The sequence below is a fragment of the Pollicipes pollicipes genome, unplaced genomic scaffold (assembly GCF_011947565.3).
Source record: "Pollicipes pollicipes isolate AB1234 unplaced genomic scaffold, Ppol_2.1 Scaffold_7261;HRSCAF=8764_pilon_pilon_pilon, whole genome shotgun sequence".
In the NCBI taxonomy this organism is placed as follows: Eukaryota; Metazoa; Arthropoda; class Thecostraca; order Pollicipedomorpha; family Pollicipedidae; genus Pollicipes; species Pollicipes pollicipes.
The window spans coordinates 34,096,848-34,119,101 of NW_023597054.1; the positions used below are offsets into that span (position 1 = coordinate 34,096,848).

Consider the following 22,254-nt stretch of genomic DNA (forward strand, 5'->3'; position numbering starts at 1 on the left):
CTCTCTCTCTCTCTCTCCCATGTTCTCATGCTGCCGGCAGGAGATGAAGGAGGCGAGCAAGGTGAGGCCGGGCCGGCCTAGCTGGCCGGGGCTGACTGTCCGCGATGCTGCTGCCCCGAGGCTTTTATGGGCTTACATAACGAGTGCTTAGTAGGGCCGATATGTCTGCAACATGCTACGCAAGGCCCACTTGCACTGATTGTTAAGGCTCCGATTCGCTTTCAGCTTGATAGCTGCACTTCTGGTCACAGCGGTATTAGCTACGGTGCGCACACTTTCAAGCATTGCCGACATGCCCCTATTGATGAACCGCGTCGTTAGTAATGAAGTTGTCCCATTGCCAGCGCGATCATGTCATTATCACTAAAACCACGTTTCCGAAACCGGCGCTACGTCACGATATCTGAATTCATGTCACTGTTGTGAAATAACCACATGCCACTATTTGATTCATAACTTTGGTGTCGCTAGTGATAGTGCGTTGCGTTTCGACGCGTCCTTAAGGCAACAAGCTGCTGATAACATAAACAACTTGCCACAAAGTGGATAGCATGGCGGTGATGTCATGCAGTGGTGTTGCTGCTGCCCGCATTGCATCGCTGCTGTGAACTTCAGCGCTGGTGTTCATGCATGCATTGTTGTTATTGCTGACGAGTGCTCATCATTCGTTAACTCTCCAGTCGGGTTCAAGTTTTGCGCTTTCCAACGGCGAGAACCGTCTGGCCTCAAGCGATCTTTTTGTGGCCCACGAGAAAAAAAATCATCACGCGGTTAAACGACGGGACAGGAAAAGCTGTCTCGGCTGATGTACCGTCCATTAGGGCTTGACTACGCGTAAGAGTGCGACATAGTGGTATTTAAGGCACTTATTTCCGTTGAGAACCATAGACGCGATGTTGAGTTCGGATAACTTGGAAGTAATGGCTGACGCTGTTAATGTCTATGCTAAATAGATGTAGTGCTACGTCATTGAGCTATGACGTCATTTCTGGCGACGGAGGATGTCTCGCCTTGGCTCTGTCGTGCTGTAGTATAGCAGATGCGTTGGGCAGGCTGAGGTGCGGTTGTGAGCATCTGTTAAATACGTGCGCTGCGGCCACAGCCACCGCCGATTCCGACTCCTGTCTCATGCTTTTCCGAAGGAATCGATTGCACCTCGACTCTGCGATGGCAGTGATTCTGTTGCCGACTATGAAGTTGATTCTAACCACACGCATTGACAGACGCAAATATGCCAACTACACACAACATGCGCTGCTGTCCATCCTTATTTATATAACTAAAATTACGCAGGCTATAGCTCCCACTCAGTCCAGCGCAAGCCTAACCACGGATGCAAGGCCCGGGACGACCCCGTCCAAATGGAAAGCAGGAGACCAAACACGCCCTCTAGTGTCGATGTGGCCAGTAGCTGTCGCGGCAACAGTCCAACTCTGCGGTGAATCCTCGCCCGTCACCCCAAGCGTCTCCCAGCCCAGAGGGGGGCCGACTGGAGCCGCCAGTCAGGCCCCAGCTGACGTCGAGCAGCGATGACCGCATCCGCTGCGGGCGAGCGAGAGATGGCGCGAGCGGGGGAGGTCAGCCGCCGAGGGGAGGTTAAGTGGCGCGAAAGCGGCGCCAGATGTGACGGATGGTGGCAGTCGGACGCCAGGAGCCGTCTCCGCGCCTGGTCAGCACGCACCCGGCAGTAATGGACGGCTGACCAGCGATGAATCATTCATCGCCGCCGCCAGAGCCGAGATCATCCGAGATGCGGGCATCGCCGGAAACGGCACCCAGCAGACTGCTGTGTCAGCCTACAGGCACGCTCAATGGCACCCAGCAGAGTGCTGCGTCAGCCTACAGGCACGCTCAAACGACGCCCAGCCAAGTGCGGCGTCAGACTGTAGGCACTCTCAAACGACACCCAGCCGGGCGCGGCGTCAGACTGCGGGCACGCTCAAACGACACCCAGCCGAGTGCGGCGTCAGACTGTGGGCACGCTCAAACGACACCCAGCCGAGTGCGGCGTCAGACTGTGGGCACGCTCAAACGACACCCAGCCGAGTGCGGCGTCAGACTGCGGGCACGCTCAAACGACACCCAGCCGAGTGCGGCGTCAGACTGTGGGCACGCTCAAACGACACCCAGCCGAGTGCGGCGTCAGACTGCGGGCACGCTCAAACGACACCCAGCCGAGCGCGGCGTCAGACTGTGGGCACGCTCAAACGACACCCAGCCGGGTGCGGTGTCAGACCTTAGGCAAGCAAAAACGACACCCAGCCGGGCGCGGCGTCAGACTGCAGGCACGCTCAAACGACACCCAGCCGAGTGCGGCGTCAGACTATGGGCACGCTCAAACGACACTCAGCCGGGTGCGGTGACAGACCTTAGGCACGCAAAGCGACACCCAGCCGGGCGCGGCGTCAGACTGCAGGCACGCTCAAACGACACCCAGCCGAGCGCGGTGTCAGACTGCAGGCACGCTCAAAGGACATCCAGCCGAGTGCGGCGTCAGATTGCGGGCACGCTCAAACGACGCCCAGCCGAGCGCTGTGTAGGCCTGCGGGCGACTCATTCTGCATCGCTCTTGATGTTAGACTTGCGCTCAGTTGAGCGTGATTAGCCCAGGCTGTATTTTATCATGTTAGAGAAGGACGAACACAGCTGTTGTAAGCATGTGTTTTGGGCGACAGCAGACATGTGTGACTCCGCGGGGAGCGCAGCCAACTACGGCATTGGCCAGACTGTCGTTTAGTCAAGGTGGAATCGATTCCACTTAACAGGTTATGTCGGGAGTCAAAGTCGGAAAGTCACACTTTGTGTGTGCAAAAGCCGGAGTTGAGTAAGCCGTGTACGATGAAACTATCCACAACCTGTTTTTCTGCTGTACCAACACTGTAAGACATTCTTTTAGTAACTTAAATTAATTACAGACGCTTCCCCATGAGTGTCTGTCGTAACTATTTGCCTGATTAAGTGGAAGCGGCTTCTCGTGTGATGTTTGAATCGTGGGCAGTGGCCATTCATTAGATAAAATCGCCCTTAGAATTAAAAAAATAAACTTTACCTTTTCATCGTCGTAAATGTCAATACAGTGATAGGGGATCAGTAGCACCAGAAAAGGAGATGCGCGTGCTAACTGGCTGCGGCTTTTAAGCGAACTCAACAATACCCCCTGGACCCTCGGCCACCCGAGAAGTTGTCACTGGCGGTCTAACGCGATGACCCGCTGGGCTTCAGTGTCTGGAGAAGGTTCTCGTGCAAAACATTCTGTTCGGCCTGTCGCCGAGCCTGACGGACGCCATCAGGTCGATCTCGCGCTGGCGTCTCATCCAGACTGCGTTCCCCTACGTAGTCCACTGTGCTGCAAGCCTTCTGCACAACCGGTGAGAACAGAGGCAATGTTTTTAAAATAGGTGTTGCGATCTGGAAAGCATTGTTGAGCGTCGATTGGACAAAGGGACGGTCGATTCCATTTGTTTTACGAGATCTGTGTGCACTTAACAGCCGCAGCGAGAGATTGCGTCACAGCGCATTACTCAGACTCGGGTCCCATATTGACAGGGCAGGTCGTGGATGGTCAACGTGGTGGAAATTCCCGGCACGGCTCGATCATTTCGTTGATCTTTCCGACAAACCCAGCCAAAGTCATTATTATTAAGGTCTCTATAGCTGATGCTGTGGGCTCGGCTACTCTGTGCTACTGACCTTTGCGGTTGCAAAGCCAGGCGTCGCGACATCTCGTCATGTCCGACTCAGGCGTGATTTGTTTGGTTTAATCCGTTACCTGGGACATATGGGGGACATCGGACTGCTCCAAATACCTAAGCTCCAAATACCAAAGACCTAATGGTGTTCCAAATACCGAATACCAAATACGTAATACCGTGACCATGGCTACAATGAGCATAGGTGTAGAGACACTTACGATACAGGAACAGTTATTGTAAGTTTTTAGATTTTGGAAATTTGTAAGCGAAGCCTTTGCAGTGTCGTTCCTGCTCTACCATTGCCGCTGGGAATAACATTTCGTTGTGATGGATACAGATGTCATGGTGATGGTAATGGTGGCTCAAGGTCACATGGTGACCTTGAGAGCCCGAAGGGGGCGGCTGGGTTGGTCTCAGCTGCGCTGCTTCGCCGGCAGCCGAGAGTCGAACCTGCAAGGCCTCGGCGCCGTGGACACCAAGCTGCTGTACACGCTGCACTGGATCCTGCTGGACGCCGCCGAGGAGTGCCGCGACGCCGACCTCGAGATGGGCATCTTCAACACGTCTCCGTTCCACTACCTGTTCCCCATCACCAGCATCCAGGTGAGGTTCCGGTCGGCCGCGCCCCCACCCGTCAAAGGGTGGAGCGCAGAGAGGTCACCGAGGTCGGTCTGTCTTACTTGCTGTGAGTATGGACTGCGTGTAATTGATCGCTCCTGTAAATTGGTGCGGATTCGTACACGTGCCAGTAAGCATTGTTACGGAATGTGCGAAGGCTACACATGCATGATGTATCTGAGCGCTAACGAATTAAACAAACAAGAACGTTTTTCTCATTCTCACCGGTTGAGGTAGAACATTTTTTAAGACGGCTTCACAGCAAGAGATTTCTACGGCCTATCGACGGCTTATTACAAGGTGGTTTCGCCCGTTTTTGGTTTTGTTTTCGGATTCATAGTAGTCGTCGGCCAGGTAAAGATGATAATTCTTTCGGTTTTTTCGTGCGGTGTTAAGAGAAAAAAGGTTTCTTTCAGCTTTTTCAACAAGGTGATCCAAAAGGTTGTGGAGAAAACTGTGTGATTTTACTCGTAACATCAAGCAGAAAAAGTACCAAAACATAACGTGTCACCCTCACCCTGATACGCCATTTTTCATACACGGGACTGATAGGGATGGGGGGCCGACGCGAGTCCTTCCCCTTCTTCGCGTTTCCAAGTAATAGAGATACAGCTTAGCAGAAAACATCAGTGGATTGACCTTAACGACATCCCGCGATTGGATTTAGTTTTGATGCTGTCAGATTAAATTTTAACACACTTTGCCAGATTATCGGTCAAGTTCTCCAGAAAACCCCACTTATTGGCTTTTCATTATATCATCATTATATCTACAAGACCATGCCTCTTGGCGACAGAAAACCTGCACAAGCATGTTCCTCGTTTAATTTTGAGCATTGTTACGAATAGTAAATACAAACTTTGAACCGTCTTTGAGTACGTCTATATATGAGTTTTGGGCCTGCGCTTATGATACATGGCTCCGTTAGTGTCCCACGTTGCGGCACGTTATGGTGGACGCTTAACATATATATATATATATATATATATATATATATATATATATATATATATATATATATATATATATATATATATATATATATATATATATATATAGTGTCCCACCAAAAGCACACATTAGTAAAACCTCAGAACCGGCATTTATCATAAGGTATTATACACTGTCAACGCTTCTTAACAGCACTGCGCTTCTCCCTACAGTCGCGACCATCGTCATCATGACAACGCCGCGCACACTTCCACTGGTGCGAATAAAAGAACGTGTGTGGTTGGCCCAGCGGGCGACAAAGGCCTGTTGCCGAGAAGCGCATCTGGTGAAGTTTTAAAAAGTGCGCTTTTATGAGTCATGTAATGCTCCTATTGTAAATGCCGAAGTGCACATCGAAAAAAGCCACCGTGTTGAACGTTACAGATGAAAAAACAAAGGCATAGTGTAACGTTGTGTTGAATTTGCGGAATGATAGCTTCATGTTTGTTTCCTTTTTTGTCTAAACAGGGTGTTTTAATGTTTCGAAGTATTTATTCTACAAGCAATTTGGCAATTTAGTGTGCTTCAAACATTACAGAATGCATGCGTTCCAAATAGGAAAGCGGATTAAATGTATTACTTCTATAGCTTCCAAATGGAAATTCTACGCTGTTAAGAAGTACTTTCGAGAAAACTGGTATTTCTAACGAAATTGGATGCGTCTGATCTCGCAACAACTGACACGTACAAAAAGCTGGCATGCGCGCTTTGATGTCACAATATCGGCTCGCCGCGTGTGTTCCGCGACATCGTCAGTTGCCGTCCGCCGTCCGTGCCGGCCACAGACCGCGCAGCGTTCCTCAAAAACCATCACTGCTCGAGAACAAGAGAAGCTAGAAACACTTTCGCGGCCAAAATACGTGCAATGGACTATAGGCCTAGCCATAGGACCGTAGGACATGGGACATAGGACCATAGGACTGCCCCATGGACTAGAATTAAAGTATGGGTGTGATTGCACAATATACTGGAGAGGCATCCTCAAAAAACCTTGGGGGCTTACATCACTCCTATCAGAACTAGGGTTAACATTACAACCTGTTGTCAAGCAAGATTTTAAAAGGTCATGCACCGTTCAGATTTTGTGAGGCCGACAGTAAGTAGTGCCCATGCCTTTGACAGTTCTACAGTAAGCAGTGTTCATTTTGTTGACGGTCTCTCAGTAAGCAGCGTCAGAGTGACTGCCGATCTTCACCAAGCGGAATCCAGACAGCTGACCGCTCGACGGAGTCCGCTGTCCGGACGTTCACCACTGCACCGGACGTGGTACCCGCGTGCCTGCTCCCTGCAGAATCCGATGCGCTCCAGACCTACCGATCGATCTGCCACGTTAGCCTGGTCCCGCAGGGGCCATTCGCGGGCTCTGCATGACGACGACGCAGACTTCCGGCAACTTATCACACTTCAAAGTGCAGGAGTTTAGCGTCAGCCACGTTTTCTAATCAGACCGATTACGCCAACTCAACAGGTTAAAGCACTCGTGTCATTGGACCAGGCGGGCCTTTAAGAATGAATGTTCTAATTGGCCGCCGCCGTGGCGCATCGGTTCGGGCGGGGAGCGCCCTGGCCCTGCGAAGCCTGCTCCGAGGACGCGTCGTCCGTCCGAGCGCTTCGACCCGGATTCACGTCTCTGGCCCGGTATTGAGCGGCGCGGCCGCGAGTCAGATTTGAGTGGGCTCGTGTCGATCCGAGCTCTTTGATCAATCGGCTATCCTTTGTTGAATAAGGCAGGCGTATTAGCGTTGGTTTTAGGGTCTGGAACAATGGGATTTTATGACGTGGAAATCCTGTTCTCATTAGCAATATGGCGTGAACGGTCAAATAGTGTGCAAGCTGGATGATCTGCACTGCAGTGCTCATTTCGAAAACTGCGTCGTATGTGATATATAATGGATGAGTGTTGTGCTTTTGGACGAGACTTCAGTTTTCATGCATGAGTCGATTGTCTCATGCAACACAAGCAAGCTACATTTATTGGCCAGTGTGACACGTTCAGTGGTTCGGGCAAAACTTCCGCTGATATGTCCGCATGTGTTAAAGTCCGCAAAAGTCCGCATATGTTAGCCGGTCACTCGCTCAGACACTCCGGGCATCACCTTCGCCGCACCCCCGGGACTCTAATGCACTTGTGGATCCTGCTGAAGAGCTTGCTGTCCGCGCGTGCTTGCAGTCCGATGGATACACCTAGGGCTTGATCAACACTCACTTGTCTTCTGCGGAGTAAAACTGAGGAGGACGAGGTACGGGGTAGTCCTCTGCGATGTGGTGATGGTGCGACGGGTACGATAGCTCCTTTGATAATTTTGGCTGGCTGATATTTAGCGGGTTTCTTTTTTGGTCAAACTTCAAATAATAATTATGAAAACGGCTTATCAGGCAGCTGTGATATAAATGTTTGGTCCGTTAAAATCGATTGCGAAGAACCTTTGATAGAGCGCTTCCATTCGGAGCAACTGCAGAGGTGTTTTGTATATCAGGGGCCGCGCAGCAGGGACGGGGGGGGGGGTGGCAAAAGGAGTGCCCCCCCCCCCCAATTACAAAAGCATTGTAGCTAACCGTAGAGAACTAACATTGGGATCAAGGTGGCCTGAGATGGAAAGGCTCGGGGTCATCATGCTCAGAAGATCCTTTGCTAGATCAAGAAACCCGCTTCTGGATCATGAGCTAGCCTTTATGGTTAAGGTAGCCAATACCCTAATCGGCCTAATATTGTGTTAAGGATGTCCCTTTGCTGGCTTGGACGCCCCGTTATAAACGATGAGGCCGCTGTTCTGGGTTAGGAGTCACCCTTGATATTCGTGGTGGCAGTGCATTCCTAGAGCGAGAGGCTCCTTTTATGTCACAGATGGCTGCAGTTCTGGATTAGGATGCCGTTTTTGGAATAGCGAGACTCTTCACTGAATTATTAGAGGGCCTCTATTCTGTATTTTCAAATGTCGGCATCTGTTTGCGTAGCTATGATGCATGCAACGGTTTGATATGGGGACCAACGCCCTCGGTGCCCATCCCCCTTGAATACGACACTGCGCAGGAGGCCCCCTTTAAGAAGACCCCATGTTGTTAAGGAGGCCCCTGGAAAATCCTGCCTTCAAACTCAAAAATCGCGGCGCCGCCCCTGCTGTGTATGCATCTTAGGCGTTTCTGTCACTCATGTAGGTAGCTGTGTGACGATACGTTTCGCTCCGGCACCAACCGTGGTGTTAAGGTTTTTGCTACAATAAAACTGCATTGTGTTCTGCTCCAGGGCAGGGTGGCACTGCGTGAATGCATGTTCGGCTCCAGTAGGGCAGTCGTAAGGCTGCGTGCTTGGCTCTGGTACAGTAGTCGTGGGCTGCGTGTTTGGCTCCGGCACAGTAACTGTGAGGCTGCGTGTTTGAATAATGCTGCCGTGACTTCCACGCTCCAGTGTGGCAGTCGTGAGGCTGCGTGTTTGGCTCCGTTACAGCAGTCGTGGGCTGCGTGTTTGGCTCCGTTACAGCAGTCGTGGGTTGCGTGTTTGGCTCCGTTACAGCAGTCGTCGGCTGCGTGTCTGCCTCCGTCTCAGCAGTCGTGGGCTGCGTGTTTGGCTTTGGCACAGCAGCCGTGGGCTGCGTGTTCGGCGCTGGTTCAGCAGCCGTGGGGCTGCGTGTTTGGCGCTGGTTCAGCAGCCGTGGGGCTGCGTGTTTGGGTGTATGCAGCCCTGCATGTCGCGCGGCAGTGCTTAAGTCGTGAGGTTTCGTGTTTGATTCCGGTACAGCCAGACGTTTGGTTGTCTGGCTGTGGAACATTAGTCATGAGGCCCTCTGTTTGGCTCCACTGCATCAGCCGTGTGGCGTGCCGTTGATTTAAGTACGGCAGTCGTGTGACTGTGAATGGCTCCGGTCGGCAGGCGTGTGATTGGCTCGCTCCGGTTGGGAGTGACGTCACCAGAAATATATGCCGGGTACGGATGTGCTGAGCAGATAGTCGAATATCGATAAGGCAGAGCCGTGTGCATCGCGAGGCATCAGCGTGGGAAGAAGCGGCCAAGAGCTAGCTGCAAGGAAGCACTGGGGAATCGCAGGGACAGTGTATGGGGCATAGGGAACCCATACACAGGGAAGTGTATGGGGCGTATGGAACCCATACGTAGAGAAGTTTACGGGGTATAGAGAACTCATACACAGTATATAGTATAGTATAGCACAAGGCGTGGGTATAGAGAACCTCGATTTATTTTGGTCATAATTCGAGTGTGGTTTACAAGGGCATGTGTGCTAGACAAAAATAGTTACCATAAATACATTTTCTTTTTTACGAATGGCGGACATAGACGTGATTCCTAGACGCTATGTAGGTTAAAGGGCATTTGCGTGCGATTTATCTTCTAGTTCAAAATCATTGCATACAAGTTAAAGTGAGTGCTTGACAACTGAAACTATCATCTGGTTGATCCACACATTTACGATAAAAGATGCACGTCACACACTACAGGCATGTCGAACAGTCAGCACGTCTTGGTGTCATCACTGCAACTAATAAAGCTTTTCTGATAGATGAAGTACTCAGCATTGCAGAATAGTTGGACTGGACTGTGAATAGTTGATAAGTGGTACACTTATCACAAAATTCAGGATCTTGCATTTCAATCCACTAGACTTCAAGATAGCAGACACACTGTTAGAATTCATTCCATCAGGGTTGTCTTTAAATGCTGTCAGAATAACACCAACCAGAAAAACAACAGTTTTTCTTCGTAAGATATTTTGTAATTCATCTGATGTAAAGCGATGTGGTGTGGCGAATGAGCAAGTCAGAAGGGGCTGAGACCTCTGACTTTGACCCCTGGCTGCAGGTAAACCGATCATTAAAACGCCCCAAAGTAAGCCACAAGATTTAACACGCGCTCGAGTGGGGGTCAAAGACCCCCGAAGGTTTCCAGACTGGTTTCCGAACGGCGCTGCGTAGCCGCGCCAAATTTTGCATAGCTGTAGGCAGTTGAATAGCGGATCGCTTGGCATCAAAAATGTATGTGTATCTTGCACGGTCGCTGACCTATGGCAGCTCAAAGTCAGACCATGGTTTCAGCGAAGGCAGTTTCTAGGGAATCGTTTGATCTGATCCAACAATGAAGTGTTAAACGAAGCCATACGTCTCTGAGATGCTTTCTTAGGAAAGCACAACAGTTGAATGAGCAAATTACATTGACCTATCATCATCATCACCATCCATCACCACCATCAGGTATGAAGGTCACATCAAGGTCAAAACCGGCCTGTTTTGTTACTCTGGGGCTTGCTGTATGGAATAGTTTTTGGTGCTCATTTCGAGTTTATTGATGGCAGGAACCGCATTATGTATCTTCCATGGACTTCTTAGAGGTCATGACAGGTCAATGACCTAAAATGACCCCGGTCAACATTTTGTTTTAGGAGCATACTGTCTGGCCCAATCTTTGTCGCTTAGTCAAATGCAAAACTCAAATCAATCCTTTATCACTTCGATCACCTTGACCTTCAAAAGGTCAAACAAGGTCGCTTACCTCGAATGAGAATTTAATCTTCTGCTTAGAAACGGTTATCTAGGTTCTGGGGGCACTTTGGAGACCATCCTCGAACTTCACCTTGTTTGACCTTTTTTGACCCAAAGGTCATAATTTAGGAACCTGAAACTTTGACCTCAATGAGTTCACGTACAGGCCAACATAACCTGTAAATTTGGTGTCTTTAGCTTTCTTAGTTCCCGAGATATTAGGGGGGTCAAATTGACCCTCCCCACCCGAGTGAAGGGTATCTAGGCGGCCACCCGGGCGCGTGCTAATCATGTTTTTGGAAAGATCAATTTTCTGCTGTTGTATGTTGAGGTTGTCAAAAACGACTGTGTATAGGAAAATCTACTCTTGAACGCCTTATGAAATAAGTTTGGATACGCGTAGAAGATGTTTTGGACCGTAGATTTTACTTTTGCGATTTGTTTTATTGATGTTCGGAACAGATAACACCACGGAATCACGACGCGTTGGCGTAATCGCAGTTGCCCGTACTGCTCTAACTGCTGATTTCGGTCGGAGGATCAACCTCAAAATTGCACAGTTAAAACTTCCTAGTCAGCAGCTGAAGGCCTTCCCGTCGCAGCTCGCGGTATCTAGCAGCTGCTCTTCTGGCGATACAGAGACCGCGGCGCCCTGGTCGATCCAGAGACCCTCAGCGGGATCCGTTCGGTACGGCGACACCGGTCCCGTCACTAATGCAGCACGCCTTCTAAACTGGGCAGTCGGCACATGATCGACACCCGTCCCGTCACTGATGCAGCACTCCCTCTAAACTGGGCAGTCGGCACACGATCGACAACCGTCCCGTCACTGATGCAGCAAGCCCTCTAAACTGGGCAGCCGGCACATGATCAACACCCGTCCCGTCACTGATGCAGCAAGCCCTCTAAACCGGGCAGCCGGCACATGATCGAAAAAGGGACCGCCGCTGACTCAAACTGATTCTTCACCGGCGCAAGGTGTTCGGTAAATGGCTCCAAGACGCCAATTCACCTTATTGGCCCCTGGTTGAAATGGCGTGAAGGGTCCCTCGCTCGGTGCTGGGACCGCTGGCAGACACAGGTCACTGTCTCATCGCGAATGCAAACCTTTGCATTGCCATTTTTATGTCGCAGTTCATTGCCAAAACGGTCTAGACCAAAGCAAAATACCCTTCGAAACGTGGGTCCCGCTCGTGCTATCCCTTCACCATGATATTTTGGTGTCAAGTGGGGACCCAAATATTTCATGGGTGGCCCAAGGGGGTGAGTGGCATCCCCCTCTAGAACCTGCTGGTTTCACTACATTTTTCGACTGCAAGCAGAAGAATAAAACATTAAATTTTTTAGAGTCCTGGAGCATTGCCATCACACCAATCAATGAAGTGTTGTCTTTGGCCCCAGTGGCCGGTACTTCCGAGAGAAGCCCATGGACAGCTGAAAAAGTTGCTCCCTTCTCGCAGCCTCCTGGAGCAACTTTGAAGTGGTACCATCTATGGGCTCGGGCAATATGTGCTCTGACAGGGAGATGCTGTGGGCTATAAGTGGTTGTTTTTCCGCCACCAAATGATCCGCTTTCAAACCAAGACAAGATAAACCCATGATGTCATATTTTTGGAAGCTATGAGGCGTCTATGAAAAAACAACTGAGACACTAAAACTAATCTTCTGTTCCGTGTTCGTCCACAAGACACGAGCTGTTGGGAATGAACACAAATGAAAATACTGAGTATTGTCAACATATCGTTGTTTAGCACTACAAAGTCATTTAGCCAGTAGGTGCATCCTGGTAAGTATACTGAAGGTCGTTAATTCAACATAAGGACTCTGAACTCGGTAAAAGAAAAAATGTTTCAGCTTCTGTTTTTTGTATTATAAGTTCAACTATCATATGGTCATGTATATACCTATATATATATATATATATATATATATATATATATATATATATATATATATCATATCATATCATATAATCATGATAGCCATGACATGGCTATAAGCTCGCCCAACTTGCCGACGTGTCCGCCAGGTATTCATCTACCTCTTCACGCCGCTGATGCACTCGCTCAAGGAGTCGGACTTCGCCAACTTCCGGCTTGAGAACGGGCTGAAGATCTGGTCGGCGCTCTGGGAGTATCGGCACCCCGAGGTTGCCTGCTTCACGGCCACGGCGCGGCCGCGGCCTGCCGCCCCGCCGCCGCGCCGCGGCAAGAAGGCCAACCAGATATTCGGCGACGTCTTCATCGGCGGAGGGCGCCAAGGTGAGGCAGGCATGTACATCCTGCTGACGGACGTCAGAAAGATGACGTTTCTGATCATGGTGCGTAGAATCGGTCCCGTTTCCAACTAACCATATGCATGTTCATAAAGAGCGAAGCAATACTGTAGTTCATACACATATTTCCTGTCGAGCGCTTTGCCTCAAGTCATTGCTGCACCGGGTGGCATTTGGTGGTTTTACATAAGCGTCAGCATCTTGATGGGCTTCATGCTGACAGCCATCGACTGTGGAGAACGCCTGTCATCCATCTCCTCCGCCTTCAGTCTTGTTGCCTGCCTCCCAAGAGTCGAGCTCGTGCGCACACATGCTGCTGACAATGGATAGTCGTGTTGAGAAAAGGGAGACATATTTACTGCAAACCCGCGTTATTGAATGGTGGTGGTTATGGTTGGCGCACCTATGTGGACGTAGTCACAGCTGTGTCCCGGCATCGACTCAGCGGACGCTGTGGTAAACACGGTCTTCTGCAGTATCGGGCCTGTTCTACCCACAGCCGAGGCTCCAGAAACAGCGCGCAGCAGCAAAGCACAGCCCCTCCAGAATGCGGAGTTTACTCCGAGAGGCTGTCTATTTTTATGCTCCACCAGAAGCTGGTCTGTTAGTTTTCGGAGAGCCCGAAACGGCGAGCGAAACATGGTGTCGAGACTGACGCGCTATTTGGGCCGAGGCCGGCGCCGCCGACGGCGCGCCGCGCCGCTCCGCCGCCACGACGGATCGCCGCTGAACAGGCCTTTCCCGGCTTTAAAACGAATTAGTCCGGCGAAATGGAGAGAACGGATGGGCGAGGCAGCCATTTGGAGGCCGGGAACGTTTGCGAAAGCGAATTGGAGCTTTTTGAAATTATATCATGACGTACCTTAGGAAACCACGAATGGCAATCTTAGATATAAAACCCATCTTCATCAAATCATGCTAGATTATTAGCGATAGCCGTGTGTATTCATCGTAATCTACCAGGGAACGAACTGCACAAGTGCGTTAATTCAGAGTGGTGTCTCTATGTGAGAACCGCGACTCGACACCTGGCTTCAATGGCCATACATTGGCGCGGCTGGTGGGCGCGTGCTACGAATTCACCTTTGATTACGCCGACAGATTATTAAGTTATGCGGCATTCCACGACAAACGACCGAAGATGGATGCGTATCAACACGGCACCCCTTCAGATTTTACGGAAAACACTACTATAGAGTAGTTTGCAACCCAAATACGATTCCGCAAGCGTTAGACCCATACGGCCTACAGTTATGAGCCTAAAAGCAGATGTAAATATGCGATCACACCACGAAACCTTTTTTCAACTCGCTTTAGCGGAAGCAGTTTGCGAAGTGCAATGTTTGGGAAAAGTGCATCGAAAGCCTAAATTCCTCTCTTCTTGTTAACACATCGATCAATATAGCATCTAAGGCCATTTAGGTACTTATAGTGGCCTAGTTTGACATTTGAATTCATTTTCTGAAAAAGCACCTTAGATTTTCCTACAACCGATATAAAATTCATGACCAATGTATGGTCGTTCAGGCTTAACACAAAAAACCAGATGGGATCTATTCTAGATCATTTGCAACTCGTATTTGAACATTAGCGGATCACGCACAGCGGCGCGCCATAAACTGACCTGCCGGTGTCGGGTGTCGGTGTCGTGTGTCGGTGACCGGCCGTTGTCGGGTGTCGGTGTCGTGTGTCGGTGACCGGCCGGTGTCGGGTGTCGGTGTCGTGTGTCGGTGACCGGCCGGTGTCGGGTGTCGGTGTCGTGTGTCGGTGACCGGCCGGTGTCGGGTGTCGGTGTCGTGTGTCGGTGACCGGCCGGTGTCGGGTGTCGGTGTCGTGTGTCGGTGACCGGCCGGTGTCGGGTGTCGGTGTCGTGTGTCGGTGACCGGCCGGTGTCTGGTGTCGGTGTCGTGTGTCGGTGACCGGCCGGTGTCTGGTGTCGGTGTCGTGTGTCGGTGACCGGCCGGTGTCGGTGTCGGTGTCGTGTGTCGGTGACCGGCCGGTGTCGGGTGTCGTGTCGTGTGTCGGGTGACCGGCCGGTGTCTGGTTCGGTGTCGTGTGTCGGTGACCGGCCGGTGTCGGGCATCGGTGTCGTGTGTCGGTGACCGGCCGGTGTCGGGTGTCGGTGTCGTGTGTCGGTGACCGGCCGGTGTCGGGTGTCGGTGTCGTGTGTCGGTGACCGGCCGGTGTCGAGTGACCGGGCGCGATCGGATCACTGCGCCGGGAACTGTGACCGCGACCTGCAACCATTAGTTTCAATGTTAAAACCAGTCCCTCCGAGATCTTTAAGGAACTCTAAAGCAATGTCTGAATGACGGGCGCGTGTTCATCGACCCTACGTACCAGTCGTCCTCCACGATTCGGGCACATGGCAATGTCGTGCGCTCCTAGTCCTCACAGTACTTCGATAACCTTTATATTAAGTTGGGCTGGAGAGGTCGTGGCAACGTGGTTTCGTCGGTGTGTGGAGCATTCTACACTTAGGCTAAGAGAAGTTCTTGAAGGTCGCTTGGCACCTGAGATGCATTTTCTACCAATTCAGATAAAACAAAGATTGCTAACGATCACGAGTAACCATCATGCAGTGAGCATGTGGCCTTCAGTAAACAGTGAATGGTGAGGAGGTTTGGACGCTTGTACTTGTACAGAATACCAGACTAGCAGTATGGTGACTGAGGGCCTGAAAGAGAGGAAAAAAGAGAGCAGTAGTAATGTCACACGTTGTATGCTCCAACCCATGTTTCCATGTTTATGGTGTTTAAAGTGCTGGCAGTGATATATATATATATATATATATATATATATATATTGTATATATATATATATATATATATATATATATATATATATATATATATACATATGTAGATATGCATGCAATATTCTCTGCATCACCAGTTCAAGTTAAAGCAGTTTAACAGCTGCAGTACAGCTGCAGCTGCAGTAACAGCTAGGAAAAGGTGATACCGATGTAGAAAAGTTTCTACCAACTGCAAAACCAGCTCATTGCTTTACCCTTTGTTACCTTACCAGATATAAAAATGCTACCTTTTCGACATGCTCTGTCATAAGTATTGCACTTCCTCACAACCTTTCATGGAAAAGGCCCATGCATCGCAGTTGGAGGCACTATTAAACGCCTTACAGAATATGGAAACCTGAAATGCCCGGAACAGGATCAAACGCTAGCGTCACATAACATGCTTCGCAGCTGCACCGACCGCAGTGCGAGTTAGTAAACAGATAAATTGTGGACGTAGTTTATACGATGCTCCACGAAGCAGACTACGGAGGTACCAAGTTGTTCGTTTCAGTCATGGCCTATTGGTCGTGCATATGCGCAAACGCTATCTTTATACGAATGATCCTCTGATTTGTTTTGTAATTCGCGTAGTCTATCTAACCTTACCGTGTCATTGTCATTCATAGGCGTACTCCTCATCCGTGTGACATCTCATTGAATCCACAAAATGGAGCAACGCCTATAATATAGGCTGAGATGCAAAACAAAAACAAAACGCACGAACGCTGAAAGGAACTCACAGCTACAGTTGTGATTAACCCTGGAAAAACCCGTTGAGCTGCAGTTAAATCAATGACCACAAATGCTGTAACATCCAAAGTACTCCCGTGCAGGATGAATGCAGCACAAAGCATTAATAATGACGGCTTAATTGTGCAAAGTTGAAAGTGCGAAACAAACAAACAAAGATTTTATGCTGCTTTTTTCATTTTTTGCTATTCACATGAACTGACGTTTATTTCATACTCAATAGCATAACTTGCTATAAACGAAGAGTCTGAACGTGACGTTATCTGTCCGCACACCATGTTATTATAAAATAATTTGGCTCCCTGTCTGCATGACTCGGCATGGATGTCACGTGCGCAAGGCCGATCAAAACGCATTCTTCACGCATACATAGCTTGAGTCTCGGTGGGTTTCCAGGTGACGGACGGAGTGGCTGACGGGGCCAGCCGATTACGCCCGGGCGTACGATGCTGGCCGGTCGGTCCATGGCGTGCCGCTTTGCGTGGTCCGCCAAAGGTCAAATTCAATTCACGACCCATCTTGAAAAGATCCGAACGATGATTGTTTTTTACTCTGCACGGGGATGAGCTGGCTTTCGATTGCATTTAGTTTAAAGAGCATCGTAAGCACCGCGTCCTCAGAAAATGGGATAAGCGGTCAAACCAGATCACTATGCGTCCCGAGTTGTCCTTAAGTGTTACATCGACCTATGTTCTAGAAAAAAACTTGTAGCTTTCCGATACAATCAGGCCGATAGGCGGCGGCCTCTGCTGTCTCCCGGGGCGTCTCAGACCGTCGCTGTCTCCGTCTGCAGGCCGGCAGGCGACTGTCTCCGCTCTCTCCCGGGGCGTCTCTGACCGGCGCTGTCTCCGTCTGCAGGCCGGCAGGCGGCCGCGGCGGCGGAGGAGGGCGCATCGGCCCGCTGCGGAATCGGCGACGAGGCGTCGGATGCTAACCAGCCGGCCGGCTGGAGCGCCCGCCACGAGCCACCCTCTGACCTCAGCTTCAGCTGCGAGCCACCCACCAAGGAGGTGGGCTCGGACGAACTGGCGGCTGCCATGGCAGTGGAGGCTTGCCTGCGAAGGTGATATGGAATATGGGAGGAGCAGGGGGCGAACAACACACAAGAAATGGAGAATGTTGTTTGCCCGCGGGATGGACGCAGCTGGAAAATAAGGGTGATGTGGCGCAGTGCTACTCCAGATGTGGAGCGGTGATCTTGTTTCTGTTCCATGGTCATTTCGGTGCACGATGTCTTTAAAGCAGACTGAGGCACATCGCATTTAACTTGTTTTGTCAGCACCTACTTCACTGCTCTTAGGAAGCTTGAAGGCTAGGCCTACTGGTCATTTAGATATATCATCTCACACAAAATATTTTGACGCGCCAGAGTCACACCTGAGGTTCTTCTTGCTCTTACAGTTCTGGGCTCCAACTAGTCCAATACTCGAAATATCCGCATGAAAAGTCTGTCATTTATGGACTTCTCAAACAGACTTTTCCACCAGACGTACTTTTGCCGTCAACGAGCGACTGGCCTGTGCTAACAAGCATGATGAACTTTTTCCTCGACGAACTTTGGCCCTGCACGAACTTAAGCACGACGTATTTTTGTCCTCGCGAACTCTTAAGTGACTAACTACCTCTCGGCGAACTTTTGTCCAACGAAATTAAAGAGAGTTTTCCACATTTGTATTGGTTTTGAACTGCAATTAGCAGCTTGAAGATTATTTGGTGCAGTTCACAGCACTGCGCCTCTTAATACCTTAACCTCTTTTCTTTGTGAGCTACACGTCTGCAAAGATACGCGGACTTTGTCGTGCAGACTATGTCAAGGTCACCCTGGCATCCATGATGCCATAATGACGTCATTCAAATCCTGTCATTTCATTGGCCATCCAGCGATCCAGGCCAGTAAAAGTACAATTGTCGATTCGTTGATATCTGGCGTTCGTGAGCACGATTTCCAGATATAACGGCCGTTAATCGGTATTCAATCACTGCTATGCTAGGAACGATGGCGCAGTGAAATAATGACGCATTGGGAGCATACTTACTGATTAGAGAATCTGTGTTGTCTAGAGCAGCATTTCCCCTTAGAAGTGTACCAATATAATGCAAGTATATATATATATATATATATATATATATATATATATATATATATATATATATATATATATGGCCAACCAATAACGTACTGTAAAACATACCAATAAAATGAGTGTATATCATTGAGTATATGTCATCGTATTTGGTGCTTACTTTTATATCTCCAAATGTAGAGCATTCCCATTTAGTCCAACCAGCTTACGTCGCACTAACTTCTGCCTTGCCAACTTAAGTCCTAAAATCAGAAAATCAGGCTGTCAGCGATATCCGCCTATTATATGTAATCGCATTAGACTCGCCCGAGGAGTGTTGCGGCCGGCTAGTCGTGGTGTGGTCGGGGGAGGGAGGGGAAGGGGGACACAACGGCTGACGGCCGGCACCGCTCGCAGGCGGCGGCGCGCGGCGCAACGGTCACCACCCCCCGTGAGGCGCACGCCGCCTCCTTCCCGGAGACCATCCCCGAGGAGACGTCCTCGATCGAGGAGGAACATGTGATGATCTTCCGGCTGGACTCGCTGCCGGAGGAGGACGAGGATGACACGCAGAGGCGGCCCAAGGTGTATAAGGTAAGGCAGCCCGCAACCGGTGGGCTGCCTTGCGTGGTGGCTGCCTGCTGGCTCTGGCGGAGGAACTTCGCTCGCTCTCGACGGGATGTTGTGGTGTGTGTGGGGCTGAAGAAGGCTAAGACGTCTGCGACTTGCTTAAATGTCCGATGTACATTTTGAATTGTGTTAGATATGTAAATCACTGAGTGTCTGTCGTGTCGTTGTTGTTTTGTATATTCGAGGGATGCTACGTCTTCATCATGTCCCTCGCGGCCCATGGTCCTGCGGTCATGTCGTGAAGAAATAGGTGCTGCAGCCACAACGCCACTTTTCAGGTGCCGTCCCGTATGCTGGGGCATCAGGTCAGCGAGAATCGAACGAGCCCGCATGAGTCCAATCGTCCTGCTGTCGGCGAGCACGGGTCAGCGACCCACCACGGGTCGGGTTCGGCCACCCGCTGTCCTGTGACCCAGGGGAGCCGGTTGGCTGCATACCCAGAGACTTGACTGTAATGCTGCGTGATGTTTGCTTTGTGCTTTATGGTTTTGGGATGGCAAACTCTGCGATTTGTGATCGCCAAGCCAGTGTTGACCATAGATAAGGAGCACGAACCCATGCTTAGCGTTGTAACTTGTCATATTTGCATCGCTGCCGCGCTTTTCACCTGTTTATGAATTTTGCCCTTCCGGTACGAGCCCACTAAGTGCATTGTCACGATTCCTCGTGTTAAATCGCCCTTTTAAATTGGGAGACCGTCTCCACTCCAAGCGCTGTTTTTTCTTGACCGCCCAGAAGTGTCTTTTAAGCCGTTTACTGAAGCAGTTTCCCAATGTGGCTGTGTCCTGGCGAGCAGGGGAGCGGCGGTGGAGCCGTCCTCCTCCCGCGCCAGCCACACGCCCTCCACCCTGGTCGACCTCACGATGGCCACCTTCACGGACGTGGCTGTGCTGCGCTGCCTCTTCATTCCGCAATGGGTGGAGGAAGGTGTCTTCTGGGCCGTCCAGTTCCTATTCTACAGGTCAGCGTTCGCCGTGTCTTGCATTTAGTCGGGGGACAATGCCAATTTGCGAGAGGGGCTCTCACCGACTACGACCATACATGCATATGGTTTGGTTCTCTGCCCTTGCATATCCTTCATATTAGGGGAAGACCTCTGCTAAGCCTCTGTCAAAGGCGAAGTGTCTTACCTCCAATATTTCACGTGCAGCTACTGGGGTTGACCTGACCTCAAGAAAGGACACCTTGACTATTAGCTTAAAAATATTGGGCTCACCAAACTGCAGTGTATTAGGCCCACGAAAAGCAGGACAGTTAAGATTCTGTGGGGAATATTTCAAATAAAACGTGCATCGAACAACGGTGATATTGACCATGCTGAGGTTTTCTTCGGGCCCGAAGTTATGGACTAAAGCAACGCCTTACTGAGAATGCCGATACCGTGTACTTGTCGTTCAGGTAAGTGAAGCCAGCCGAAGCTGTACAACGTTAGCATGGCGTAAAGGGCAAGTTTCTGCCAAGAAAACAAGAAAAGACACGCCCCCCCCAAAAAAAAACAGAAAAATATGCGCAAATATGCGCACACGTAACACAAACAACTTATTTTTGGGTGGGCCTTTAACCACATATATGAATCGCCGCCGCCTTGGCCTGTCAGCTCGAGAACTTCAGAGTTAGTACCATGTTGTCTCAGAGCTAACATGTGTTCCACCTTTCATCTGACTGATATGGTGAGGTGTGTAGAGCTGGGGCGGGGGGGGGGGGAGGGGCGGACATTTTCGTCCTACTTGCAATGAGCATCGCATTAGCCTTGTGGTGAAGCAGGGACCAAATCGATTGTTCATGATCATGGCTCTGCTCATCATATGCTGCTAACTAACGACACATCAGCGACGACAGCGGGTGTTGTGCAAGCCAATCCAGATTGCTATTTGAAACTAGACAGGTACAAAATGCAAGCTGAGGGGATCCAGAATACCTACCAAGATAAATGTCCCTCGCCAACAGTCCCGGCGCTACAGGCATAGCGCCTGGCTCAGCAGCAGCCCGTAATTCCCGCCGCTCGCACCGCGCCCATTAAACCGTCCTGTTCCCCAGACTGCGCGAGATGACCAACGACGGCACGGAGGAGGACGCTCCGCGGAAGCGCAGCAACTCGCTTCCAGTACCCAAGATTGAGGTCTCGCTCTACCAGAGTCCGGAAACGAAGCGCCGCGAGGCAGCCGCCCGCGAGGCGCCGCCGCCCTCGCCAGACCACATGTACACCGGCGGTGAGTCGGACACGTGGTCAGTCGCCGGGCACCCGGTCAGACCGTACGCCCGGGTACTCGGTCAGACCAGACGCCAGGGTACTCGGTCAGACCAGACCCCAGGGTACTCGGTCAGACCGTACACTCGGGTACTCGGTCAGACCAGACCTCAGGGTACTCAGTCAGACCAGACCCCAGGGTACTCGGTCAGACCGTACGCCCGGGTATTCGGTCAGACCAGACCTCAGGGTACTCGGTCAGCTCGTACGCCCGGGTACTCGGTCAGACCGACGCCCGGGTGCTCGGCCAGACCAGACGCCCGGGCACCCGATCAGACCAGACGCCAGGGTACACGGCCAGACGGACGCCAGGGTACTCGGTCAGACCGACGCCCGGGTGCTCGGCCAGACCAGGCGTCGGGTACACGGTCAGACCGACGCCCGGGCATCCGGTCAGACCAGAAGGCCGGATACTCGGCCGGACCGACGCCCGGGGTGCCGGGGTCAGGCCGGATGCGGATCGAGGCGCGCCAGACGGCAGCCAATTAGCCACGCCGGGCCGCCGAGGGCCGCCGGACCCTGGACACCGTCAGCGCTGGCCAGCTTGATTGGACTGCCAGGATCAATGTAGGCTCAGCGGGTAGCTTTGTGACGTGGTGGGTCTGTTGGTAGACAAGAGGAGTCAGTCCTTGCCGTGGCTGCTGGTCCCTGGAAATGTTTCAGGTGTAGAGGAGATTTGTGTATCCTATGTTTTTTTT

General features: G+C 50.9%; 1 protein-coding gene across 1 annotated transcript in view; it reads left to right on the forward strand.

The window, feature by feature from the left end:
• LOC119111325 (protein unc-80 homolog) overlaps window positions 1-22,225 on the forward strand; it is a gene marked incomplete in the record, with an annotated part of 30,248 nt that extends 8,023 nt beyond the window's left edge. Inside the window, 10 exon segments of the mRNA XM_037235139.1 lie at window positions 3,223-3,368; window positions 4,130-4,295; window positions 12,820-13,051; window positions 17,474-17,625; window positions 19,096-19,272; window positions 19,587-19,672; window positions 20,105-20,269; window positions 21,346-21,518; window positions 21,808-21,917; window positions 22,220-22,225. Of these exon segments, the coding sequence (XP_037091034.1) occupies window positions 3,223-3,368; window positions 4,130-4,295; window positions 12,820-13,051; window positions 17,474-17,625; window positions 19,096-19,272; window positions 19,587-19,672; window positions 20,105-20,269; window positions 21,346-21,518; window positions 21,808-21,917; window positions 22,220-22,225 (1,413 nt within the window).
• Between the last annotated feature and the right edge of the window lie 29 nt (window positions 22,226-22,254).